At 45.1% G+C, this 26714-nt stretch overlaps 3 protein-coding genes across 8 annotated transcripts in view; 2 read left to right on the top strand and 1 right to left on the bottom strand.

The window, feature by feature from the left end:
- The window catches only part of LOC120809343 (genetic suppressor element 1), a 31729-nt gene extending 11021 nt beyond the window's left edge, over nt 1-20708 (top strand). Inside the window, exons 1-16 of one of the 6 annotated variants that reach the window (XM_040163063.2) lie at nt 279-436; nt 8080-8259; nt 9577-9776; nt 11740-11906; nt 12012-12215; nt 13083-13241; nt 13977-14260; nt 15327-15639; nt 15752-16356; nt 16463-16575; nt 16669-16948; nt 17509-17622; nt 17732-18115; nt 18303-18599; nt 18725-18828; nt 18964-20708. In XM_040163063.2, the coding sequence (XP_040018997.2) occupies nt 8082-8259; nt 9577-9776; nt 11740-11906; nt 12012-12215; nt 13083-13241; nt 13977-14260; nt 15327-15639; nt 15752-16356; nt 16463-16575; nt 16669-16948; nt 17509-17622; nt 17732-18115; nt 18303-18599; nt 18725-18828; nt 18964-19101 (3540 nt within the window). In that variant the 5' untranslated portion in view covers nt 279-436; nt 8080-8081 and the 3' untranslated portion in view covers nt 19102-20708. Of the gene's footprint in view, nt 1-278; nt 437-3085; nt 3199-5679; nt 6097-6282; nt 6628-8079; nt 8260-9576; nt 9777-11739; nt 11907-12011; nt 12216-13082; nt 13242-13976; nt 14261-15326; nt 15640-15751; nt 16357-16462; nt 16576-16668; nt 16949-17508; nt 17623-17731; nt 18116-18302; nt 18600-18724; nt 18829-18963 lie in introns of those variants that run through there. The other 5 variants (XM_078082680.1, XM_040163064.2, XM_040163065.2 and 2 more) reach the window with 5 other exon arrangements.
- Nucleotides 20709-22089: 1381 nt separating this feature from the next.
- LOC120809519 (dynein light chain roadblock-type 2) lies at nt 22090-23358 on the bottom strand. The gene is made up of 4 exons (XM_040163365.2): nt 23179-23358; nt 22844-22919; nt 22601-22768; nt 22090-22487 (listed from the first exon to the last, which is right to left on the bottom strand). The coding sequence occupies exons 1-4, from the start codon at nt 23194-23196 to the stop codon at nt 22426-22428; spliced, it is 324 nt and encodes a 107-aa protein (XP_040019299.1). The 5' UTR covers nt 23197-23358; the 3' UTR covers nt 22090-22425.
- On the top strand, nt 23306-26476 carry LOC120809518 (26S proteasome non-ATPase regulatory subunit 7). The gene is made up of 8 exons (XM_040163364.2): nt 23306-23440; nt 23965-24056; nt 24520-24612; nt 24712-24809; nt 24932-25012; nt 25233-25324; nt 25497-25695; nt 25850-26476. The coding sequence occupies exons 1-8, from the start codon at nt 23367-23369 to the stop codon at nt 26111-26113; spliced, it is 993 nt and encodes a 330-aa protein (XP_040019298.1). The 5' UTR covers nt 23306-23366; the 3' UTR covers nt 26114-26476.
- The last annotated feature ends 238 nt before the right edge of the window (nt 26477-26714 follow it).

The raw sequence follows: 26714 nt of genomic DNA, 5'->3' as shown, positions 1-26714 counted from the left end.
CGTGAAAGCGGTACAGAGGCAGCACAGAGGTCAGCAGCAGATCAATGGTAGTAGCGTTGTCACAAGGTTACGTTACGTCTGCAGCAGCAGATTCAAACAAATCTGATTGTCCGGTCAGTGACGTATCAGCAGTCTGGGGCCACATCTTCCTTCTCTCCATCCCTGCATCTCTCCAGGGAGCACGAGTGGAGCAGGTGCTCGCCCTCCCCTCCCCTCCCCTACCCCGCCTCCCTCTCTCTCTCCCTCTCTCTCTCTGTCTCTCTCTCTCTCTCTCTCTCTCTCTCTCTCTCTGAGGACAGCTAACGCGTTGTCCTTCTCCTTCGCGCATCATCACGTCGGTGCTGGTTGTGGGGGATCACGCGGCTTCTTAGAACCACTGAGGCTCACGCGTCTAAGGATGCGCAGGACCCGCGGGGTGTCTTTTCTGCGGTGATCGGTAAGTTGTGTGTTTCGTGTAGTTTATCGGTGGTTGCTTTGTTGTGCGGAACGATAAGGTCATTCAGTGATGCGTAGGCGATCTGCTTTTAAAGTTACCTCGCGGTTGGTTTGTTTGATTGTGACAGTATTATAGCTTGGAGGGAGTTGAGAGGAGACCGCCTTAAAACGCTTTAATCTCCTTTTAACTGACAATATTTAATGATCTTAGATTTGGTGCTCAGGCAGCAGTTTCGGGTTGAGCTGTCGGCAGTCACTTTTGGAGGAGGGGAAATTCCACTTTTCTTTTCGAGTCTATTTTTAGATAAACTGCTGAACACTACAACAGCCAAAGTCTGAAGTGTGTAATTAAATCAACCGACAATACTACATGTAAACAGACAAACTGGTTCAGCTGGACGAACAATGTCAAGCCAAGAGGAGTAAGCAACTTCTGCTCATTTATTTTCAGAATAAAGTGTTAATTGCGGTCACAATGATTAATAGCTGGACCAAATTCCATTTTGAAAAAAATAATTCAAGCACAATATAATTTTGCGTGATCCGTTTATTTAATACGTCCACGTAGAACAGTCTATGTTGACGTCAGGGACGTGCTCTTATTCTGAAACCAGAAACAAACACTTCCTGTTTGTTCCCGTAAGCGCGGACGTCTTGACGCAGCCGCAGAGGGCGAAGCGTTAAGGTGATTCGTTGTATGTCATCTTTCTCGTCCGACTTGTCCGCGGTTACACACCGCTCATTTTTTTGCTCCCAGTGAACCAAACTGGCCAGAAAGACTTGAAACGCCCAGTCACCTTGTAATGGTTTGTCTGGCGGCACCCAGGGGAGTTTGGGAGTCGCTCTTTAATCCGGGACCTTTAACAGCGACGGTATTGTTTGGCTCAGATAGATCTGCCGCCGGGCGCATTAGCGGCAGTCAAGCGGATCAAGTCGCTTTTGTGTGTGTACACAGCCCGCAGGTGGAGTTCAACAAACACACACACACACACACGCACGCACATGTTCACACTCGCGCGCGCGCGCTCTATGCGCCATGTGCCGCTCCTGACCCGCCGCAGACCAGCTGCTCAGCAGGGGTTACTGAGTAAACCTCCAATCCCTTTAATTAGCTACCTCCTCCTCATGTGGATACTGTAAACTCGGGTCATAGCCTCCGTGGCTTCAACTTAACCCCTGTGTTTCATTTTTTAAATTTATTTTAACTTATTAAACCGGTTGTCGGTTTAGTTTATTGTTCAAAGTTAATGAACATGAATCACGATCATATTTTTGTTTCTGGAAGGCCAGAAACAAATCGCCGTTTGGGCATTAGAGCAAAAGCTCGTAGTCCATTGACAGGGGATTAAAAGGCTACTGATTGGTTAATCACATATATTACGGTAATTTATTAGGATTTGCTACTTTTCTTGTATATTGTATATACCCATGGTTATTGACCATTGATCAGACTAAACAAAACACGTAAAGATGTCCCATTGTTACTTGTGATGAATCCTTCCTTTATATCTACATTTCTTAGTAGAACAATTGATTAAGTGGTTTATTGAGAAGATAATACTTGAAATCAGTCAGTTGGGGAATTGTTCATTTATTTTTATCCCCATAGCAGCTTAAGGGCTTGTGGAGGTTCATCAATCCTGTCAGTGATCGGTTTAGGAGTCAATGTCACTATAAGGGCCTTTTCAAAAACAATTTCCATTGTAAACATAGTTAAAAAACAGCCTTCATTTACTTAAATTGTTTCATATTGCATTATATATATAATAAGGCGATCGTTTGCTACTTTCTTGTGAAATTTAAAAAATGATCTCCTAAAGTGTATTTCTAATTACCAACAACACATGACCTGTAGTATAGAATGAATCTGCAGCGGTGGTGGAACACAACGTGCAAACACAAAGCACATTGTGTTGTTACAGGAGCGATAGCGTTGGCGGTCCCGTAGCCTTTACACGCATCGACAGACGACGCAGGTGATGAAAGGAATAAATCAACTGCCAAGGCTGCTATTCTCATTGCTCCAGTCGGATCTATACTCTGGTAATTTACAGGGAAATAATGCAAGAAATCAAAATCTGTAAGCTTGATTTCCTAAGAGACAACAGTACCAGTTCCTCTATAATTTGCGGACCCAAACCTCTCTTCGAATGCATCATTGTTTACGGTGGATGTTTCGCGGCGCACGCCTCAATTACACCCTGCACGTTATACTTACCAAACACCTGCCCAACGGGCCCATCTACATGCATCTGCTGGCCTGTTTGTCTTTGCGCACCTTTGTGCAACAAGTGTGCGTCTGCGTGTGTCCTTCTCTCACACACACACCTTCCCCCCCTATGTTTGTTCAGATGGTTGAGGTCTAGCCGCCGCGGTGTCGGCACCTGGTGAGCAGAGCCGACCGCGGGCCAGAGGAGGGGGAACTGTGGTTGTCAACTGTCTGACATGACCCTCTGTGTACACCATCAGCGCTGAACACACACACACACACACTCACTCACACAACCTGCGGACGAGAGTCAGACGCAGGCAGGAGCCGGAAACAAGAACGGAGACAAAGGGAAGACCGGTTTGCCTCGGTTTGTTTAATCTTTTGGCATCGTCTCCGTGACCGAGAGGCGAGATTGAGCAAAGCGCTGCAGGAGAGAACCGTGACCCGGAGGAGAGAAACGTCAATGCAGTGATGGGCGACGCTGTCGAGTTACGCTGAAAAAGACAGTGAGGAGGAAACGACCAGACAAAGGAAAGATATTGAGGAAAAGTGTAAGGGTCCAAAAACAGCTTTTATTTATATCTTCTTTCTATATCTGACCTGATGCTTGTAGACGAGTAGCCCCGTTGGAGACATTGGAAAAGGTGTGCCCGTCATTGCACGTATTTACGCTTATGTATGTGTGTTTTTGTTGTTTAAAGTAATTTTCATGCCTGTTTCCGTGTTTGAGAGTGTGTGAGATGCGAGAGTGTGCTCGTTGTTTATGGATCGTAAGGAAGTGTTAAGTGTTTCGGTGCGAGCTGCAGAGTGACCGGAGCTTGTAAAGCCATTTTGCGGCCCCTGGAGTAACCCTGGAGACTGCTGTGTCGACGCCACTCTGACTGCTATTACAGACAAGTTTAAGAGGCTGTAAAACATTTGGCTACGTCTTCTCCACCCCTCGTTCTCTCCATCTTGGAGCGCGTGTGCTTGTCAAAGGAATTTAAAAGAAAGTCTGCCAGCTATTGTAACAGCAACAACAACAGTAGCTGTTGTTGCGATTAGTATCAGCAGTAGGAGTCCAAAAATAATATAATAAAACTTAAATAGAGCATGTTTTGCATTAAGAGAACTTGTGTGTGTGATTTCATGCCCACATTGTTGGTATAATGTTGGGTAGCTGTTCGTAAACATAATTTAGGATAGTCATGTTGATGTCTGTTAACACAATAGCCAACACAAGAATGCACACACACACACACACACCCAGACATGCCAACCTGATGAGTGTTAATGAGTAGGTAGTGTGCTGCAACCTCCTCTTCTATCCTAATGACCCGCCTCTTAAAACACACACACACACACACACACACACACATGTGATTTTTTTAATGAGGTGATGGGGCAGAGCAGGTCTCCCCCCTCCCCCCCTGCTGTCCTCACAGTCCCCTTGTGTAGTCGGTGTTTGTCTGTTTTTGTGTGCGTTTGAGAAAGAGAGAGTGAAAGTGAGAGAGCGAGAGACACAAAAAAGGTGTCAAAGACACAAGCCTCAGCATGTCCTATATCAATTACACCATGCAGAGCACAGTGCGTTTGTGAGTGTGTTGGTTTGTGAATGGAGTCACACCCGGATTTACATTTTGGCAAAGCTGGTAGTTTCATTAGTTTCTGGCGTACGTAGGAATATTTTTAGTTACGGCAGGTTGGTGGCACTTTTTTACAGGATGGTCAGTTGGCCCTTTGTAAAATACAGTTTGTATAGAAAATTTGATGAATTAAAAGGAAATATGGGGCAGACAATAACGGTTGCCAGTGGATGACTTTGGCTAAAAGCCGAATGCATGATATATATAAGCTATAGATATAATGAATTGATTATCAATTAATGCTAAGATTAATTATGGTGTTTATTTCATGTTGCATTTTAGTATGTTTGTAACTGCAACATGCTTGCATTAGTATGCTGACAAGTTAAATGTCACATTTTAGCCTGAACATCAGTAGCTTATGCTAACACAGTTAGCTCAAACCACAGCCAAGGCTGTAAATTGGGAGCTAAGCCTAAACAACGTCAGATTTTATGTAAAACCTTCCACACGTTTTATTTCCAGGACGTCACATGTGGTTGCTTACGTGTCTACTAGCACTTGCACGCTGACCTAAGTGGGACTGTGTGTGTTTGTTTGACAGCTTAGACGGATATTACAACTTACCAGGATCTCTGCGAGTGTGTTGGCTAAAACTCAAACATTTCCAACTGGAGTTTTTTTTTTTGCTGACCTTGTGCTTTATAACATCTGTCCGACATTTCACTCCTTTGCATTGACTTTGCATACAGTCATCCTCTAAAGTTCGCCTCGCTCGGCCTGAACACACCTCTTGCTACTCTTTTGGGGTTAATGGTAAAATGCTATTTGTTGCCATTTTGTTAGCAACATTATACTGTTATATTTGTTGTGCTTACAGATGCTAACAGTAGTTATGCTAACACTAGCTGCTAGCCTAAAGCACAGATAAGCTGAAGCAGGTGAAAATTAAGTCTGATAAGTCTGAGACGTCCTATAAACAACAACATGGTCCTCGGCCCAGACGTTCATATTTTCGCACGGTAGCATCGCGTAGTCTCCCATTGTGCATCGAGCATTAGCGCCTTGTTGAGCTGCTAGCGCGACCATTTTAGTTGTGTTTAATCACTCAGTTGGGACATTAAAAAAAAGACTCCTAAAGGGAGTTAAATGTCTTAATTTGTATTTAGTGCTGTTGTGTGCTTCGCCATCCATCCTCCCGCTGTCCTGCGCCGCAGATGTCAGAGGTGAAGGGTCAAAGGTCACTGTCAGCAACCTCCCCTCCCCCCCAGCCCCACCCCTGTCCCCGAAGCAGACAGAGCTGACTAGCGGGGAGACAGAGTGATGGATGGAGGGTTAACGCTACACTGTCGCCACACACACACACACACACACACACACACACACACACACACACAGACACACACACATAAACCACACACCCACCCTCCCCGTCATCACCCTAAACCCTCCTTCTCCTCTTTCTGCTCCCCCCCTCTGACCCACCAACCAACCCTCACCGCATGGCGAGTGTGAGCCAAAAGGAAACGGGATGAAGAATGAAGGGAGAGAAGAAAACGACAGTGAGCACAGTTTGAGAGAGAGAAAGAGAGGAGGGACGGCCGAGCAGAGAACATGGAAAAATAGAAAGGAGCGACAGAGACAAGAGAACAGAGAACAGAGGAGGTAGGATGGTAGGGGTGATAGAGGGAGGGGAAGGAGGAGCGGAAGGGGGAGGCGGGTGGGGGGTGGATAGAGAGGAGGAGGAGGAGGAGGAGGAGGAGGGAAGTGGATAGAAAAGAGGTCACGTGACCACGTAGCAGCTGCAAGGCTGAGAGGGAGAGAGAAAGAGTCTCACAGAGGAGTAGAAAGACGGCGAGCAAGAGGAGAGCGGTGAGCGGGAGGGTGAGTGTGTCTGTTTGCTTGTTTGAATTATGCTCACATGCATATGTTAGTATGTTTGTGTTTGTGAAAACGGGACGGGTAAATATCAGAGGAATTGCCCGTGACAAAAGATTGTAGAAAAAAGGAAGAAAGAAGGCACAAAACAAGAAGAGATTATGTCTATTGGCTTTTGTTAAATAAGCAGAGAGAGAGAGAGACGGGGGAAGGAAATAGTGTGTAGAGCGGAAGGAAGGAGAGAAAGAGTCGATAGAAACTGTCTTATCATCTCTCCCTTGACTGCTGGGCTCAGCAGAGACACAGGCACACACACACACACACTCACACACACCACAAAAACTCACACACACACACACAGACACCACACAAACACATGCATGCACACACACACACACACACACACACACACACACACACACACACCGCTGTCAAGATCTGAGCTTTTACTCTTTCCCTTTCTGCCTTTCTGCTCTATTGGCATGACATGCAAATACACAGGTGTAGCCAAAGAAATAAAGGAAAATGGTCAACAAGGTACGTGAGAGTGTACTAAAAGAGAGTGATGTTGCAGAAGATGTTGTGTACCCTGTTTTCTGGTGTATAAACACACGCGTGTTAATTGTATACATTACACTCATTAGATGTGTGATTAAGGGCAGTTAGATGGATGTCGACAGGTTATTAGTTATCTGTCCGGGTTGCTTTGTGGCCGCTGGAAACAACCTGAATAAACTGTCATGAAATCTGGAATAGCTTTTGCATCACTGTGATAATGCATAACTTTAATTGTTGGTTTTATATTTTCAAAACGTGCTGCAGAATTGCACAGCTACGTCTCTCTGAAGGCTCACATTAATTCACGCAGCAACCGCTGTCCGCCCTCCATGTTCACCAACTTAAAGATTTGGCTTGGTCATTTCCTTTCCCTCAATCTGCTCTGCACACATCTCCCTCTCTCGCTGTGCTCGCGGCCCCACGGCTTCCTCTGCCTGCCTTTGCTCACACGTGTTAAAAGCTGGCAGGACAGACATGTAATCTGTGAATAACACGAGATTCACGATGCTGTCAATCAACGAACTGACTGCCCTTTATTCTTCTGCTTCTTTCGTTCCCTCCACGTGATTAGCAGATCATTCAGTAGTGGTGTTCTATGTGCCCGTATTAATTTTTCATGAGTGTGTTTTCAGCTTTGACTGTTTGTGTGCGGTTCCTGTGGCATGTGTGTGTGTGTGTGTGTGTGTGTGTGTGTGTGTGTGTGTGTGTGTGCATGTTAGAAAGGTGCTTGTGTGTGTGTGGTGGTAATGAGGTCATTGCTGTAGGAGGCAGGGGGCTGGCGGCTAATTCCAGCTGTAATTAACATTAGTGGGTCAGCAAGAGGGTAGAGGATAAAGACAAAGGTTACGCTAACCACATCTGATCCAAGTGTGTCCACTATGCAGTAGATCAATGGGTTTGCTCGTTGTCTGTGGGTGTGTGTGTGCGCACAAATAAAAGACATTTGTGCGTTCACGTGCTTCCCTCTGCCAGGGTGTAAAACTGCAGTGATAACTAATCATGTTTGCGTGTAGACGCTGCCGAGGTCTTGCGATGTGTTGGCTGGCTCCCTTGAGGAAATGGACGTGTGTGCACTCATGTGTGTCATTTGCTATTAGGGTCACCGCTCTATTTGACACAACAGCTCTACTCTGACGGAGCTGACCCACGCGTATGGACTCACTGTGATGTCCAGACACAAAAGGCACACACACACACACACACTTGTCCATTCTGTTGGAGACCTTGGAGATGATTTTCATTCACTCAAGATGAATGAGACGTCTACTGGCAGAAAGCAGATGGTAAACTAGTTCATTACCTGACAAAAGAATCACAGACCTTTTCCCGACTCCATTGTTTTACTGGGACGCCAAACAAACAAAAAAAAAACGGACGATGCAATTTGTCCTTAAGCTCCAAAAATGTTTTTCCTGCCGCTCTCCTTCTCAGGTATGAACCATGAGTCCAATAAATCGGCATCATTAGGAATGATCTCCACGGCAACTCGCACCACCGCCACTGTCAGCCCCCTCAGCCCACTAACCAATGGGAACGCGGTCGCCCAATCTGCAAACTCTGGATTCGCTGCTGCCCTGCGCAAACTGGCCAAACAGGCCGAAGATCCCAGAGGTGAGCTTTTAAGACCCGCAGCTCCAGCAGCTGCAGGTCCCCTGTCATAAAGACACACACACACACACTCGTACACTAGACTCCTCTTTGTGGGTCACAACCAAAGGAACCACCTCTACTCCAGCTTCCCCTTGTTTGCAGGCTTCATGCTAAGCTAATGTCCCTCGGCGGTTGCTTCATATTTATCTCACCGTCGCAAGAATTGAAACAATTGTCTCATTCGACTTGATAAGAGTAAGCGTATTTCCAAAACTATTCCTTTAATTAAGTAAACAAGGTGTTAATGACAGAAAATTGCCTCATGCATCGCTGCAGTGTCAATAATTGTGTAAGCAGATCATTTCGCACACCAAGGTGTTTTTTGTGGATTATTCTGAAACGTTTTACTAACTGGTATGTGTGTGTTATTGTGTGTGTGTGTGTGTGTTGGTCCACATTCAGCTCAATGGTCTCCTAATGAAGGTGTTGAATAAGAGCTGACCCATCCTGACCTCTCCCTCTCTGTCTCTTCCTTCATCCGTTTCCATTCATCTCCTAATAATGAGAATCTAATTACAGCCAATTATAAGCAGCTCTCTCCATCATCCTCTCGCTTCCTCTTTCTCGCTCCCTGTAGCTCTCTCTCCACCTTTAGCTCTACGTGAACTCCTCCGCTCCCACCTTCTCTCCATCTCATTATCCCCCCCACCTCCGCCCCTTTCGCGCTCTGAATGTGTTTGTGTCTACCGGTTAGTGAGTGTTAGAGTAATAGAGTAGCGTGAATGTTACAAACCACGCACACATACTCTCTCCTTATCACATTTAACACCCCCCCCCCCCCCCCCCCACAACCTCCTCCCCCCCTCACAATTGGCTGTGTCGCACCCCAGCCTCTTTTTAACACCCTCCTTTGTAACATCCTTCCCTCGTTGTCTCTATATCTTTTCTTTTTCGTCACCAGCGTGCACACACACACACACACACACACACACACACACACACACACATATTACACACACACACACATATTACACACACATGCCTTTTCTCCTCTCTTCTACCTTCTGTACCTTTTTACACGTTCCTTTATTTCTTTTACATATAGCCAGAATGCTTTTAATCAAAATGATTGAATCACTATTTACCTCGTCGTAGGCCGGCGCACTGACAAAAAAAAAAGTTTGTTTTTCTTTTGAGTGCACCGTCTGTATCATGTCAGGGGGGGGGGGGATTGTTTGATCCTGAAATCTTTTTTAATCGGATCAGCCGTCTGATAGCTGCAGTTTAAATCTGCCTCCCCCTGCTGTCGTTAACCCCGTCCCTCCCTCCCCGCCCCAGGTTCTGCCGTCAGCAGTGAGTCGTCTCCCGTCTCGTCCCCGGCCACCAGCCACAGCTCGCCGGTAACCACCCCGAAGCGGGGCTCGCTAGGGCCCCACCTGGGCCAGACCAGGGGCCACGGTGTATCCGGCACCGCCCCGGTGGTCACCATTGCCCCCACCAAGACCAGCAACGGCCTGTGGAGGGCCGACGGCAGACAGGTGAGAGCAAGTTTGAGCCCGGACATCTGCCGCTCTCGCTGTGTGTCTGTTCGTTTGGTTCCTTTGTATTGCTGGTTTCTCCCCTCTCTCTCTCTCTCTCTCTCTCTCTCTCTCTCTCTCTCTCGGCACCGATGAGTCGTCTGTCTCTTTCGGTTTCCTTCATCCGCCCTGCTGCTGCTCCCTCCATTAAAGAAATAGTTCCAGTGCTTGTCAACATCAAACTGTCAAACCCAGCCATCCCTCCATTTCTGTCTCTCTACCCCCCCCCTCCCTCCCTCTCATTTTCTCTGTCTTGTCTCATTCTTTCATTTCCATGCTTCCACCCCTCTGCCTCACCCCTCTTCCTCTCACTAATCAGTCCATGTCTCTTGCAGCAACACATGAGGGGTTTGTAAAGAAACACTGAAGGCTGCAGAGACTGGCACGTATTGTGTTCAGCTTCCTGCAGTGTTTGTGCGTGTGTGTGAGTGTATGCGTGCACATGTGTGTGCGTGTACTTGACCCTTCACCACAAAAGGCTCACGATGTGAAGAGGGACCAGTGTATGTATGTGTGTGTGTTTGTCTATGGATGTGTTTGCTTGTGGGTGTGCGAACGCATTTAAGGTGGAGCGAGGAACCAGGCCCCTCACACAATGCAGGGGTGAGCCCCCACAGTAGCCACTTCCCCCTGGATCAGAGCTGCCTTTCTCCCCCTTCACAAAGACCGCTCTGTGGCTCGGCCTGCCTGGGGCTCCTATTCAGACATGCAGAGAGGGAGGGAGGCAGGAAAACAGAGAATGAGGTGTTAAGAAAGAAGGGGAGGAAGAATGAGCAGGAGAGTGACGGAGTGAGATGAGAGGGCTCTAAATCTTTGCATAGATTCAGTACTGTATGCAGCCAAAGACACACACTGTTTATGTGTGTTTATTGCTGCATCTGTGGAGGCAGTTGGCTGTCTGCAGGGTCAGAGGTCGAGGAATGTGATGGCTACTTTCCAGACCCTCCGTGTGTCGTCGCCCTCCCCCTCTTATTCTTAACCAATGGATATTGCCGAATGATAGAGTGAGAGTGAGAGAGAGAGAGAGAGTGAGAGAGAGAGAGAGAGAGAGAGAGACAGCCCGACACTGGTTTGAATCTGCTTTTCATGAGTGACCCATTCAAAACTATTCAAACATATTCAAAGCACAGATATTTCTCTGCAAGTTTTGAACAGAACTAAGGTAGCCGATCAGCTGTTGCTGGGAGAGGTAATTTGTTTGTGGATTGTCCACGGTCTGTCTGACCTCCGGCCGTTGCTCTGGCAACAGGATATGAAGCATTATCATGGAAATGTGATTGATGTATTATAGTCAAAGGTTTTCTGGCAGCTGTTCCATCTACATAGTGGAGAAGTTGAGAATTTTTATCACAATGCTGTGTTTTTTTTAGCCGCGTAGGCAGTGTGACGCAGCTGACGTCAGTATGTTGGTCAGTGGAACAGTAGTCAGGTCCGCCACTCTCTCTCCCTTTCTACTGCTGTGGACTTCTAAAAGGTGATCTGCACAAGATGATAGTGTGAGGCGCTTTAAACCAAGAGTAAATTAATGAGACATGCCATATTAAAGAACCTAAGAGGGCTAAGCCGAGCCCGCGAAATATCTTTTTGTGATTTATAATTTTGTCATGTTTGTAATTCGAAGCTTGGAATTATATGTGTTATAAGCAATTAAGGACTTTGTGGTGACCGAATCCTCTGAGAGGGAGAGAGAGAACGCAGTTGGCCATATATTAGGATCATCTTTCCACTTTGATCTTGACTTGCTATGACATATCAGGCCCACTTTTCCACTCTGCTGAGCCTCTGGGTGCAGCTCGGGGGGCTTTGCTTCGACTCATTTTTCCTCATCACTTTCCCTGAACTTTTTTCCCACCCAGTTTCAATATAGCAAACATATGTGTATATATATGTATAGTAATATCTGCTCTCTCTGTGTGTCTGTCAGGTTGATCTGAGTGTTCAGGGACTCGGTAGAGAGCGGTTGGGGGCCGAGAACACCCAGACACAACAGGATAAGAGGACTCCTCCGACCCCCTCTCGTCACCCCCTGGCTCACCCCTTCGGCCTCACCCCTAGCTCAGTCATGCAGGACCCCAGAATGCAGAGCCTCAGGTAAGTGCAACCATACACCCAGAGTTGGACCGTATTTGGTATTCATACCCGTTTAAGGGGACGTTAAACAGATTTAGACTAACGCCGCGTGCACTTGTTCTGCAGTTTGCCTGGGCAGATGCACCCCGCGGTTCCCTCGAGCGCCATCCAGGAGGAGTACCTGAGAGCGCTGCGGCCGTTTGGCACGTCGGATGACCTCCGGCTGACCTCTCTACCCATGAGTTTGGAGCAAGCTGCCGCGGCCCACGCCGCAGCCGCCGCTGCTTACTATCATCCTGCCTACATGCACCACCCGCTGTCCTTACCAAGGTAGCGATAGCACCTGAGAATCTCAACGCCTAACCTCTCACAGACACTTCTCCTAGACGCCCACGTCATTTTAGTTTTCATTACAATCAAGTCAAGACGTTGGATTAAAAGTGCGGTTTGTCTCTCATTAGGAGTGTTTTAAAGCTTAAATGAAGTGCTGGAACAAGCAGTTAGTCGGAGTGCATCACTTACAATAGAGGTGAGGTTGTTAAACAACATGCTTTAACAGGAATTTTTGAAAAGTTAGCTGCTCTGTTGATCATCCAAGGTAACACTACCAGCGATTCAATGCCAACTTAACAACTTAACTGCACATAACAAAAAAATCATCATACTTTCCTCTCATGAGTACACAACCACCGTACGTTCCTGCTTTTTTCAGGAGTTGATTGAGTCAGTATTCATGTTAAAACAATTTCCAATGGAAGGTGAATGAATTCAACTGACTGGTTGTTTAAAGTCGGTATACTTTCATTAAACAATCAAAATGTTTTAATCAATGTTTTAATAAGACCACGTTTAAAGAACAGTTCAAAATACAGTCTATCCAAAGCTGTGTGGATGAAGGTGTACAGGGGACCAACTGGGATGTCCGCCTCCCTACTTACTATTCTATAATGAAAAAATGGTCCATGCTGCTAACAACCAGGATTAGCTGCCATTTCCTTTCATATTTCTCGAAATTACCCCACAAAACCTCCTAAAATACCTCCATACGAACATCATCATCTTTTGACCTTCACTGCTGCAGCGTCACCTTCACCGTCACATATTAAGTATCACATCGTCCACCTTCTCCACACTTGGCATGCGCAGATAGAGTCTGACTTGTTTGGCCTGGTCCATCTGTCCGTGTGTCTGTCACAGGATGGAGGAGACCATGTGTCTCTCCGCGCTACGCTCGCAGTTCTACTCTGTACCTGGAGGAGGCGCCTTCTCTCCTCTCCACCACTCTGCCCTCCACTTGCACATGCCTGGAGGCCGCTACCCCGGAGAACTGAACCACACGGCGGCGCTGGCTGAAAGGTAACACACATGCACGTGCACGTGCAACTCTCTTTCTCTCTCTGTCTCTCTGGGCTGTGTAATCTCTCTCTGCAGGGAAGGCACAGGTTGCTGAGTGTGTGATATTTTTAGCACACACCCCACAGTGCCTAATATACACTCTTCACACATGCTGCCCTTCACACACACACACACACACACACACACACACTGCAAACTCATGCATATACACACACTGAATGTCTCTTTTACCCCCATTTCTTTTCATTTTCTTCATATTCTTTCTCACTTTCACAATGCACATCGTTTCCATTTGTCATAATACAAGGGGGGAGATGTTTGTGTTTGAAATGGATGGTATTATAGTCTACTTCTGTAATGGCTCTCGCGTATCCTGTATCTTTGTTTGTGTGATATTGATTGCTGCTGAATGCGTTCTGCTGTGTGTGTGCGCGTGTGTCCTTTTCCTGTGGATACCTATTAAGTGTTCATCTGCTCTTGCTCAGTCATGCTGTGTATGGATTATTTTCCTCATGGTAAGTGGAGAGAGTGTGGGAATATTTTAGTGTGTTTCTGCAAGTGTATGTGTGTGTGTGTGTTTGAGCACAAAATGTTTGTGTGAGGTTCACCAGTGTCTGGTTAATATCTGCCTCGTGTTGGGTGTTGCATCTCTCACCTTCTCCCCCCGTGTTTGTGTATGTGTGTGTGTGTGTGTGTGTGTGTGTGTGCGTTCATACTTGTCAACCTCCCCCACAGGCTGCAGATGGAGAATGATCTCCGCCAGCGAGAGAGAGAGCAAGAGCGCGAACGAGAGAAAGAAAGGGAGCGCGAGGCCGGGCTGGAGCGGGAGAGGGAGAGGGAGAGAGAGAGGGAGGAGGAGCGGGAGAGAGAGCTGGACAGGCAGAAGGAGAGGCAGAGGGAGAGACAGCAGCAGATGGTCAGAGCAGCCGAAAACCACTACCTGGCTGAGCTGCAGGCTCGGAGGGCACCACCGGAGGACAGGGCCAGGCCAGGGGAGAGGCTGACCACGAACAGACTGGGTACCTACACACCAATACACACACACACACATGCATGCACGCACAGATGCAGATGCACAAACACAGCCAGACACCCACTGTGATAGAAAGATCTCCATGTAATTTGGTATAGGCCCTCAAACAATTACTTATGACTGTCCTGTCCTCTAGCACATCTTAATACGAGATTTTACAATTCTATACAACACATATCATAATTCTGGGCAAAATCTTAAACCAAGTCATTCTGATTAGAAATGTACAGATCATTTCTCTTAAATGTTCAACACTGGGTCAGTGTGTCAGCTATGCTACATTCACTTTCTATTGGTGCTTTTCTCTGTACCAGATTGACATTCAATGTACTGTCAATGGATAAAGACAAGGTGTATTATTCATGGCACAGTGGTCGGTCCTGCCGACCTGTCAGTCTGTATAACTTTATGTTTACTCATATGGCTTTGTTTGCACAAAGCTCATTGTGAACAGCAATCAAAGCACAACTAAAATGCGATACAGTATAATTTATGTTTTGGTCCAGACAGAAAGATCAAACTACAGTTGTGGAAGCACGGAGCGATGAAATCAGTCAGATTATTTATACCACCCCATCGTAGTGCCCGCTTCTTTAAATATTTATTGTTCTTTTCATCCAACTGGTGCAGCTGCAGATTTAAAAATCCTTAGACTACGTTTTTTCGGTCCGATCTTGTGTTTCCTCATGAATATTGCAAAAAATGCAATTGCAAAATATTGCTTTTAGTCTGAGTTCTTGCTCTCCCTACATTTACGCCTGAAATATAGCACGCTCCAATCTTTTGTTTTTTTAAAGCTTATGCATAAATACATAAAGTGTGGATGCATTGAAATTCAATTAAATACAAGGATTGACCCCCCCACAGAACCCTGCATGCACATTTGTACTTTTAGTTATGTTTTTTCATTCCATGATCCATCATCTTGTTCCGTTTCAGAACACTATAATTAAGATACGGTGTGACAAATCTCAAAATGTGTACACACACACACACACACACACAGTGATCTAAAATAAATGAATGGTTTCCAAACTCCTCTGTTTCTCCAGACAAAACCAAGGACTCTGAGCACCCGTGTTTCCCAGCACACAAACCTATGTCCCTGCAGCCGGGCCTTCACCCCTCCAGGGGCTCCATCCCACACCCTGTGCCCAGCCTGGTGCCTTCTCACTTGGGGAAGCATCACGCTGCTGCTGCTGGGGGGATCCATGGAGCTCTGGCAGCTGCCATGATGACTCAGAGGGCTAGTGAGGCGGCGTGGTTGACACGGCAACGAGGACAAGGGAATGAGAGGGACGCTCCGCTGGAGATGGGCCTCAGGTCACCTGGGAAACGGATGGAGCTGAAAAGAGACAGTCACAGGTGAAAATGGCCAAATAATTATTTAAAAAACACAATTGTATACCTCTGCAATGTCACTCTGTGCTTTGAGGCCTTAAATAAAAATGGAAGTTAAATCTCATTTATTCCACAGAACCCATTCAGTCCATCAGAACTCAGGAAGCAAAGACGTACCTCCCTGCCTCGGTGCTCCACCTCCCCTTATCTCCCCTAAAGGTCCCCATCCTCCTGCCCCTTTGACCGCACTGTGGAACCCGGCCTCCTTCGTCAACACCCCCTCCGACTCCCGCAGAAAACTGAACCCTCCGACCCCGCCAAGCCGGCCGCCTCCAGGACTGACCAGAGCCGACAGGCCGACGGTAAACTGGGGGGAGAAGCAGGAAGACGGAGGCAGAAGGCGGACGGAGGTCACAGAGCGGTACACCTCAATGAGGGGAGCTAGTTTACAAGAAGCAGGTTCCTGGAACCAAGCAGACCAGGACCGAGCCATCCAGAGCCTCTATCACCGCCATCACATCAACAACCTCCACAAGAGGCCCATGGAGCCCCCGTCTGTTCCCCGCGCCGGTGCTGAACTGGTGGGGCGGTGTCGGGCCGCTTCTCCGCCTCCGGTAAGGGAGCGACAGGGTAAGCTGCCCAGCAGCGTACTGGTGTATGACGAGGTTCTCCAGCAGCACCGCCAGCTGCTCAGCAAACTGGACCTGGAGGAGAAGAAGAGGAGGGAGGCCCGAGAGGGAGGTGAGCAGAATGATGGAGCGTAAAGAGGCGCAGAGGTGGAAAGAGGATGGGTTCGTGGGCAGGCAGAGGAGATATCTACACACACCTAAAACTTCTCTCTCCACAGGTTATTACTATGAACTGGACGAGTCGTACGATGAGAGCGACGAGGAGGAGGTAAAAGCTCATTTGAGGAGAGTGACGGAACAGCCCCCGCTCAAACTCGACACGTCCTCCGAGGTGCATAAACACGGCAGACTTCCCATGTGAATACAGAGTTTGAAAAGTGTTTGTTAGAGTGATACTCACCCGTCCAAATGTCTCTGTTCGAAGAAAGTGGATTTCCTGCGCGCGTGCGGTCTGACCACGCTGGCCCATCGCGACGAGCTTCTGCTGAGGAAAAGGCGAAAGAGGAGGAGGATGATGCGAGAGCGCAGCCCCTCTCCGCCGGCCGCGCGGAGCAAGAGGAAGGCCCCGTCGCCTTCGGCACCTCCGGCTCCCTTAACTACGCCGTACTCTGCAGAGCAGATGGACTGCACCCCTGAACTGCACGACAAAAAAGACTTCCTCCTTATGTTCAACCTCTCCCACGTCAGCCCACAGCAGAAGAGAGGTAACAGCATCCTAGGTGTTACTCGCTCTCTCCAGAGTGGAAGTGGGATTCTCTGTGGAGAAATAACACACTTAGTTACACTCAGTTTTGTTATTTACCGAGGTTGTAGGAGCAGTGGGAGGAATGAAAGTTAAGAAGCATCTTAGGAGGAGGGTGTGGCAGGATCTTCTACGTCCTCCAGTGAGGGTAGTTTTCACCCTGTTTCTGCTAAAATGTATGAATTTAAATGTTAAACTAATACTAATTAATCTAAAAACATAGATATACACACAAAAATGGATTTATTGAAAACGGCATGTCAGAAATTTTACTGTAAACTACATAAACCAGAAAGACCAACATACAATCTGGGCCAACATCTGTACAGACCAATCTGCTCCTCTGAAAATAACGTGATATTTTCAGGTGAAAGGGGTATTAAATATGTTATCTGTGGCTGTCTATTGTGTTGTATTCTCAAGCCACCCATTTGCTGACCCTTTTCCGTCAATTCCTTGTGCCGGTCAATATTTTAAGCAATATGAATGACAGATGTTCTCATTCTGTCATTTTCTGTGTAGATAAGGAAAGGACTGAGGGGCTGCTGAAGGCCATTCAAAGGAAGACTGTGACATTAGACACACTCAGATATAACCCTTTACCTCCGTGTAGCAGTCCTCCTGCTAACTTAACTGGTAAGACACACAGACGCTTCAGCAAATACACACACACACACACACTCGTATACACTTATTTAACACAGAAAAACATCTTTCTAAGGAGCTTTTGTAAATGTATTTTCAGGTGATGACAACTCCACATCGGCCTCTTTGCTGAGTCAATCAAATGGACACCAGTACCCAGACTCCCCCAGCCCCTCCCCTCCCTATTTACACAAACCCAGACAGCTCGCCCATGATGACACATTCAAACCCTCCGTGAACACCCACACGTCCCGCAATCCGCCACCTTTGAACCCCCACCCTGAAAAGGCCGAATTCACGGAGGCTCAGCCAAACAGGAAGCTCCAGGGCCTCCAGAACGCCGTTGCTTCCCCACACAAAAAAGAATCCAATCCGGTGCAGAATGGACGGAATTGGCCCTGGGAGAGGTTTGCACCGGAGGCTTTTGCTCAGCACTTCCACCAGGCCGTGCTGCAGTCCACACATAGCACACTGCAGAACAAAGGTCAGCCTCTCTCTCTCCCTTAGGTGCAGGACCATTAAGGCCTGATGGTGAACTTTAAAATGACAATTTTCTGCCACCTAGTGGTGTTTATGTGCAACATTCTCCAAATTGACATTCATGTTAGTAGTAACCAATCTTGGCTGAAAAGACTGACTTGGCCCTTTTTGTCTCACTCATTTCTTCTAAGGAGTCTCGAGCTGTGGCCCAGAGGACGGCGCGATGCCTCACAGCGTCTCTCAACTAAAAAACTCATCCACTCCGTATCCTCTTATCCACGCGCTTCAGCACGGACAGATCAACGGCTATCACTTCCACCCCCTTGCAGCCGGCAGGGACACTCCAGGACCACGCGAAGACCTGTCTGATGAGGACGAGGAAGAGTCTGGTCAGGAGGAGGAAAGCGATGAGGTGGAGATGGAAGAAGCTCCGAGGAAGTGGCAGGGTATTGAAGCTATCTTTGAGGCCTACCACGAGTATGTGGATGGTGAGTCGGTGTCCGATCGGTTTAGTGTCTGTCAATGGACTCCACTATTCCCCTTATCATCATCATGTGAAAGGGGTATTAGAATGAATGTAATTTCTCCTCGCTTGTGGTTTCTCTCCGCACAGAATGGAGTGTAGAGAGGCATGTTCTTCACAGTCAGTGTAAAAGACTTGAAGCACAGAATTACAATCTGACCAGAACCGCCGAGCAGCTCACTCTCACTATGGGCGTAAGTATCTGACAACGTATCTGCGAGCACAATTTTGTACTTTCCTCTTTTATTGTTATTATTGATTGTTTGTTAGTGATGTAGCAGAAAGTCATGGTTCTGTAATGAGACTCATGTCTGCCCTTCATTTGCCAGGACCTGGTGAGTCAGAGGCAGAAGGTGAGAGAGGAGAGGGACAGACTTCAGGCCCAGCTTGAGCACTTCAGGAGGTGTTTGACACTACCGAACATCCAATGGGGCAGGGGGCAAGTCAACGGGCACATGCCGAGGTGACCTCTGACACCAACTCCCAGGCGGATACACCTCTGACACCAACAAACCAGTAACAAGACAAACTGGAGCCAGATCCCTCTGCACTCGGAGAGCTTGAGGGAGCCAACCCTCGTCTCGTGTGGCCAATCGGTTATGTTTCCCGTCTGGTTCCAGATTCAACTGATCACCTGCCAAGTTTGCCACGGTATCCCTAAACCATGGTGATCGCGTGCGTCCCTGTCTCTCTCTCGTTCTGCCGATTGATTGTTATTATTGGTCGATAACACCTTCTTCCTCCGTTACCCTTACCTGTCCCACGAGTCCCCAGCTTTAAGGATATTTTTGCATAAACTGTAGGGATTCACACTAATGAGATGCGTCTCTTGGCACACATCTGTAGCCTCTCTGGACAGCAATAAAGAAGAGAGTAAGTGTGCAGGAGTCACTTGCTCTGACTCAAAGAAGGAAGAATGAGTCAAGGAATCAACGCACACCTCAGGCCTTAAACTCGCTAGGATGCACTTGAAGTGGAATTGGAGGAAACACTTGACCGTCCTCTGTGTGGTACAACATTGTAGTGTCTATTTAGCACTGAATCTGACAGTTGAAGCAGTTTGTGTGCGTGTGAAGCTTCCGCAGCGGATAGAACATCTAAAAGATATTATCTATTTAATGGTAAAATGGTATCAATGAAGTTTTTTGAGGTTTAATAAAATTTCCATTGGTAATGTCACTTGTGATATACAATGAATTTTGTATGTTTTAATGTTTGAACCATCTCTTGTGCAAAGCCATATGTTACGTTTGAACTGCTGCTGGTCAGAATAAAAAAATGTTTTGAAAATGAAGGATGTTAGGACAGTTGTTTTCAGAAATGTGACCAAGATGCACAGGGGATAGTAGACAACATGAAAAAGGTTTTGTCTGTCATTATCATGACGATTGCTCAGATGGTCTATCCTCGGTCTCCACACGCCTATAAATGTTGATAAAACTTGAAGAGAATAAAAGTTGTGATATTTTTAAGCACATCACAAAATTCTTAGTTATTGACATCACACGAGCGAAACAACAGTACTTTTAGACACATTGTCCGACCGCATCATTGTTTACACCATTCTAAAGGGTATTTCTTCTTAAATTATTATGGAAAAACTGATCAGATTTTGTGAAGGAAACAGAAAAACCCTGATTATTATTCAATTAAATTTCAGGACTGTCAAAACTAATATACAATATATTTTGAATATGAAAATAATTTAGAATTGTTCGTGTGTGACATCTGAATGGCTCTATCTCTCTATAGATGACAAAAATAAACCTATTTTTCTCTTTTGATGAGATCCATTTGTTCAAGCCTGATACAACAAATTCAAAACGTCCTCTGAATGCTGAAGTCCCAGGAGCGCGTTCCTACAAGCACAAACGAGTAGCTATGTCATCAAATCATCTGACTTTCCTGCGTCACTTGTCCACCTCCTTAAACTTGCTGTGAAATCCTGCGTTTTATTTTGAATCAGTTTTCATGTAATGTATTATTTGGACTGTAAAATTGTGATGAATTATTTATTAACATATATTGCTGTACATTCTGATGGAAATTTACATTAAAATATTTGTAAAATGTCTAATTGGTCATTGGCATTAATCTGGGGAAAGTTGTAACTCCTCACACATTTTAAATTTCAATCTTTTTCTATCAGTTACATGTTCTTCTCTTGGCTTTTACAAATCTTGTATCTTTGATTCAAAAATTGCCCCAAAAATCCAAAATAGGTGTTGAATTGGCATACACAATGGGAGCATCGTCATCCTGGAAAAGACCACAATGATCCAGATATAAACGCGGTGACGTTGGTTATAACGAACATTTACTTACGAACCGTACTTAAACACTATATTGAGGAACTTCCACTCCTCTCAGATTTTTCTATTTTAGGCTACTTTATACTTACAAGGCACAGGCACACGTTGCATATTACAGCTAGTATTGCAAATAAAGGTTCTTCCCTTCCAGGTTTTCTTTTAGCAAATTAGACCTCAAACTGTTTTACAGATTCAATGCACTAATGTTAGGGATTTAAGCAGTAGAGCACAACTAGCGGTAGAAATTATAACACCTATAGTAGTGTTTAGTGTTTTGAATTGTAGTTTGGTGATGTTAGACAATTGCAATATCAATTAAACACAATTTATAGACATTTAAGTCATGATTGCCCACATTAACATCCTGTCACGATGTAATGTTAAAACCTGGGGATGGATGGTAATCGTCCTTTATGTATTTCTCTCCAATTTTCTCCCCAAAGAGGGTTTTTTAGGAGTTTTTTCTCCTGTCAGGTATGAGCAAAGGATGTTTGACAGCCCTGCGTGGCAAACCAATATGGACCATAGAACTGAGTTAAACATAATGGTTAAGGTGTGATGATTTAAGATGTGTTATTATTAAAGTGCACTGGCTATTGGATGATAATATTATGCATGCTATGTTATGTTTACATGACGAAGCTTTAAGCCAGAGGTGTGATCATTGAATGTACCGCAGTATTAAGTGAACAGGGATCGGTCAGGTCAGTGAGGGATTTCTGATTCTGCCATCAGATGGAACCAGGAGGGAGTCATGTGATGCTTTGGAGCAGAAAGGAATTCATGAGCTTGGTTTGAATGTGCAGCCGATCACATAGGACAACAGCAAAATGGACACGCCCCCTTCTGAGCTGGAGAAGGACCAGACAGAAGCCTCCTGTGAACCAATAGTGATGGTCATATGAGACTGGACGAGGGGACTTCTCCATTTCGCAATATAATATTTAAACTATTTCATACTTTATTTCACTTTGTAACTGCTTATTATTTCTGTTAGTTATTCAATTATTTTAAAACTCTAGCCAGTTAACTCTTTATAACTCTCAGGAGAGGCGAGGGTAATGGTAGTGTTCCTTGATCAGAAGTTCAGAACTCCACACGAATAATGGTAACACAGTATTTCAAGTCAAAGTTGGGTAAGCATTGTCAATACATTCTGATTTATTTCTTAAATTGTTAATCCGTACCGAAGCGTCAGCATTAGTTATTTTCCCCCATTTATTGAGTGTTTCCATTACATTTGTCATCCATCGGAATGAACATGGATGATCTTGTAAGAATTGTACCAGCAGCTTAATTTACAGTAATATTCAATATCAACACAAAGCAATACAAGCAAAGAAATATGACTACATAAAAAGGTAAAACAATGAATCAGGAAGGCAACAAACATGAGTTCCAATTAGGGATAATGCTGTAACAGAACACGGTGTAAAAACATTTTTTTTCACCATCATGGCACAAAACAAAGGCTGACTCTCATGGAAATGTCCGGAGGCTATTCACATGCTTCTGGATGACTATCAGCAGAAAGTTGTTTTCTGCAGAAACAAAAAGAAAGAAGAGAAAAAGGGGAATTCAACTGCAGTACAACAGCACGGTCAAGTTACAGAAAATTATGTCAACAATACAAATGCACCTTCTGGACACTCACCTGGTGCAACCAAGATATTGTGTTTCTTTGTCTGCATTCGGAGAAAGCAAATGTCATTCTGAGGGTCAAGGTCCCTCACGGTGTTCCTTGCCTTCATGGTGAGGTGGCGTAAAAGCTGTGCATACACAACCGTGGTGGAGTTATCCAAAGTTGTTCTGATGGGAATACCTGGAAAGACCACACTTTTAAAACATTTACAATAAAAGGGTAGTGTAAAGGTGCAGGAAACGGCTTTTAGCTCACCCTCTGCGTTGACAACGATAGTTCCAATCACATATTTATTGGCTTCGATCCTCTTCAGTGTTTCCTCAACTTGATCCTGCCGAGTGGAAAAGGCATTTAGTAAAACAGACACTTATGAAATATAACTAATAGTTAAATTATAAAAGTTTAGTTCGCGTTAACAAAGCCCAAAATTGACATTTCAGTTACGTGGAGCTAAAATGATTGATTGTCGGCGTCCTCTGTTGTCGTCGTCGTTAAATTGTCAACGTTGAACAATAATAACGTCACCGTTATAGACACATTGTTAAACACATTTAAGAAAACGCCTCCAGGACTAAAGACGGATGACTTACGTGCTCAGTCCCAGCCATTCTGTCTGTGAATGTGCGCGTGTGAGGCCGGGTGAGACAACTCTTCTGCCTTTTCTGCGCGTTTCGCTGTTGCCAAGAGAAACGGAAACGACGTCAGACGAAACCGGAAGTGTAGCGTCGCCGTCATTGTGTCGAGGTGGGCTTGTGAGCTGGTTGTCTACACTGCGAAAATGCCGGAATTAGCAGTAGAAAATGTGGTCGTTCACCCCCTGGTATTGCTCAGCGTGGTCGATCACTTTAACAGGTCAGTGATTTCAGTATTTGTGTTCTTCTTTGAACTAGCTGAATAGCCACAAGTCTAAAAGCGTAACGGAGCTGCTAAGCTAAGCTAATGCTAGCCTTGCTGAGTCAGAGCCCCGTTGAGAGTGAACGCAGACATGAGCAAGCTAGTTAGGTTGAAGTTAGCTCCGTGGTGTCTGTCTAGTTCGTCAACTATTGTCAGAAAACAATGTGTCCAACCGTTAAATTAATCAATAATAGGGCTCATTAGTGCCCAATGATAAGATTTGAACTCGCTGTGGCCCATTGTAACACTCATTTTGTTCTGTTATTTGGTTAGCAATGGATGACATGAAGATGTGGGCATTAGCTTAGTTAAACGACCTAATAGCGAACGACTTCGTATTTATAATTTGAGGCGTTCTGAAAAACGCATATGCGTGTGTATATGTACATATTAATAAAACTGTATAATATTTGTTGGAATTCGATAGACATACTATTGCGATCTAACCTGGTTTTCCGTACATTTGACAATTCAATCCACAGAATAGGAAAAGTTGGCAACCAGAAACGAGTGGTTGGTGTCCTCCTCGGATCTTGGCATAAAAAAGTTCTTGACGTCTCAAATAGTTTTGCTGGTGAGTGACAGGAGGACAGCATGCTGATCGGAGTTCAGTACACAACAGTATTACAAAGGAAAACGGAAGCAACATGAGATGTTCTGAGTTTAGGTCTCTAATGAAATGCATACTGTAAAGCCACTGGATCCTTCAGGCCTTACACTCAGTTCAGGGTAATTAATGTACCCCAGTTTGTAATGTTGACGTTATGTGTGTTCTTTAATCCTAAACATTGATAATCCAGATGATATCATCTGCCTTTGTAACACTGTAGAAAACATCCTCCAAAACCACATAGTACATTTGACAAGTCTAAGTAAGTTGTGTCTGTAATCAGTGAAGGGCCCGTCTTAAGATATTTCCATATGCATTAGATATATTTTTACATTGGGATTCTGCTTTACCCACTAATGCCCTTTATGAAGTGAAATATGGTAAATTCTGTAATTTTCTCTCTAATTCATTGCCAATGTTCCTTTAGTGCCATTTGACGAGGATGACAGGGATGACTCGGTGTGGTTCCTGGACCATGACTACTTGGAGAACATGTATGGCATGTTCAAGAAAGTAAATGGTAATACACCACCTACATCGGTGTGATTCGGTTTTGTTTTTACGCAATAGTGGTGACATCATTTTATACTCATGAATAACTTCCGTTTCTGGTTTTCAGCCAGAGAAAGAATAGTCGGATGGTATCACACAGGACCCAAGCTACATAAGAACGACATCGCCATCAACGAGCTCATCAAGCAGTACTGTACCAATTCGGTATGGAATTGTTAAACTTCTCGATCCAGCTGAATGTTGATTTGCTGTTGCGTAACTTTGCTCATCTCATATTCACTGAGATGTCATAAGTCGCTCATGTATTTTGGTTTTTATCCTACCAGGTCTTAGTCATTATAGATGTGAAGCCCAAAGATCTCGGCCTCCCCACAGAAGCATACATCTCTGTGGAGGAAATTCATGACGTGAGTGAATCTTGGCCTGTTCGGTGTTTTACAATGATATAGGTTTCATGACTAGTTTGTATTTAAACTGACCACACTAAACTGGAAAGGCCTATGGAGATTTTCTTTTTTATACAAAATCCTCTCAGTTAAAGTTTACCGTCCTTACTGCCGTGTGGTTTTCCTTGTGTGTTTTTAAAAAAATATTATTTGTAACACCTTTTGGTTTATTTGACTATAGGATGGGACACCAACATCCAAGACATTTGAACATGTCACCAGCGAGATTGGAGCAGAGGAAGCAGAGGAAGTGGGTGTTGAGCACCTGCTCAGGTACAGAACAAACGTTTCATTTACTCACTTTGCTACGCTGTTGAGCGTGTAATTTTAGTTACCGCAGTATACCACTCTACTGCTAATTTATTTGGAGGAAAAAACACAAAAAGGACCAACAAAAGTTAACCCCTCGCCTGCTGATATTCATCCTCATGCCCTTCATATCCAGAGATATCAAGGACACCACAGTGGGCACTCTATCGCAACGGATCACAAATCAGGTTCACGGCCTGAAGGGTCTCAACTCCAAGCTGTTGGAAATCCGCTCCTACTTGGAGAGAGTGACGGCAGGAAAACTTCCCATCAACCACCAGATTATCTACCAGCTGCAGGACGTCTTCAACTTACTGCCAGATGTAAATCTGCTGGTAAGTTGTTAACTGCTTTTTTGGTTTAATTGTCTCAGCATCTCTGTAAGATTACATAGCAGAACTGAGTATGCTTCTGAAATTTAATGAATTTATTGCTTGTTTCATTTGGACATTTTGTGGGTTCCTAAATGTTACATTTCCATCTTTGCAGGAGTTCACTAAAGCCTTCTACCTTAAGACCAACGACCAGATGCTGGTGGTCTACCTCGCCTCGCTCATACGCTCCGTGGTAGCTCTGCACAACCTGATCAACAACAAGATCTCCAACCGCGACGCAGAGAAAAAGGAAGGACAGGAGAAGGAAGAAGGCAAGAAAGAGAAGAAAGACGACAAAGAGAAAAAAGACGATAAGGACAAAGACAAGGAGAAGGAAAAAGCTGACGCTGCCAAGAAAGATGAGAAGAAGAAGAAATGAGTGCTTCCTCGTTAAGGTCTTCTCTCAAATCCTGCCATCTTCATCGGGATGCTGCTCCACTTTCTGCCCCCAGTCACAGTTCTGTATCTGGGTCTCCGGCTAAAAGTAGGACTCTATATGGGGACTGGTGTCATTTGAGATTTGGCCCCGTGGTCACAGGTGGCACTCATAAAGACTGTTATTATCGGGCAGAGATGATGATGTAGGCGTCTTTGGTGTTCTGAACTATGAAAACATTTTTATTCTGTTTTCATAGTTTCCATGCGCCAGGTGTTGGTACAACACTTGTCATTGATTTTTTTGTAATATGGGAAGAAAATGTTTTGTTTCTGTATCACTCATTAAATTGGGAACATATTAAAATGCGTTTGTTTTTGTGGTTTTTGATTAATTAAAATTTATGACACTGTTTAATTGTATAATATACCTGCCTGTAGTAATATGTACTGATGTTTGTTTTACAGCAGCTTTATTTTTGTATTTAGAGAGACAGAGAAACTTTGTACGTGAACCGCCATGAGTGTCTGTGTGTGTGTGGAACCATAACGGCAGGATTATGAACTCAGTTTTTGCAAATTATTGATTGGATGGAAAATACGGA

The sequence above is a fragment of the Gasterosteus aculeatus genome, chromosome X, assembly GCF_964276395.1.
Source record: "Gasterosteus aculeatus chromosome X, fGasAcu3.hap1.1, whole genome shotgun sequence".
In the NCBI taxonomy this organism is placed as follows: Eukaryota; Metazoa; Chordata; class Actinopteri; order Perciformes; family Gasterosteidae; genus Gasterosteus; species Gasterosteus aculeatus.
Note: the sequence above shows the minus strand (reverse complement) of the source record. Positions and strands in the feature narration are given on the sequence as shown.

Excerpts from the sequence above, each read along its gene's own strand:
- LOC120809519 (XM_040163365.2), bottom strand. Across the intron at positions 22,769-22,843 it reads TATCGTTGTCAACGCAGAGG|GTATTCCCATCAGAACAACT; the intron begins GTGAGCTAAAAG and ends TGGTCTTTCCAG. Across the intron at positions 22,488-22,600 it reads CAATATCTTGGTTGCACCAG|AAAACAACTTTCTGCTGATA; the intron begins GTGAGTGTCCAG and ends TTGTTTCTGCAG.
- LOC120809518 (XM_040163364.2), top strand. The coding sequence starts at position 23,367 with ATGCCGGAATTAGCAGTAGAAAATGTGGTCGTTCACCCCCTGGTATTG. Across the intron at positions 24,057-24,519 it reads CGTCTCAAATAGTTTTGCTG|TGCCATTTGACGAGGATGAC; the intron begins GTGAGTGACAGG and ends ATGTTCCTTTAG. Across the intron at positions 24,613-24,711 it reads CATGTTCAAGAAAGTAAATG|CCAGAGAAAGAATAGTCGGA; the intron begins GTAATACACCAC and ends TCTGGTTTTCAG.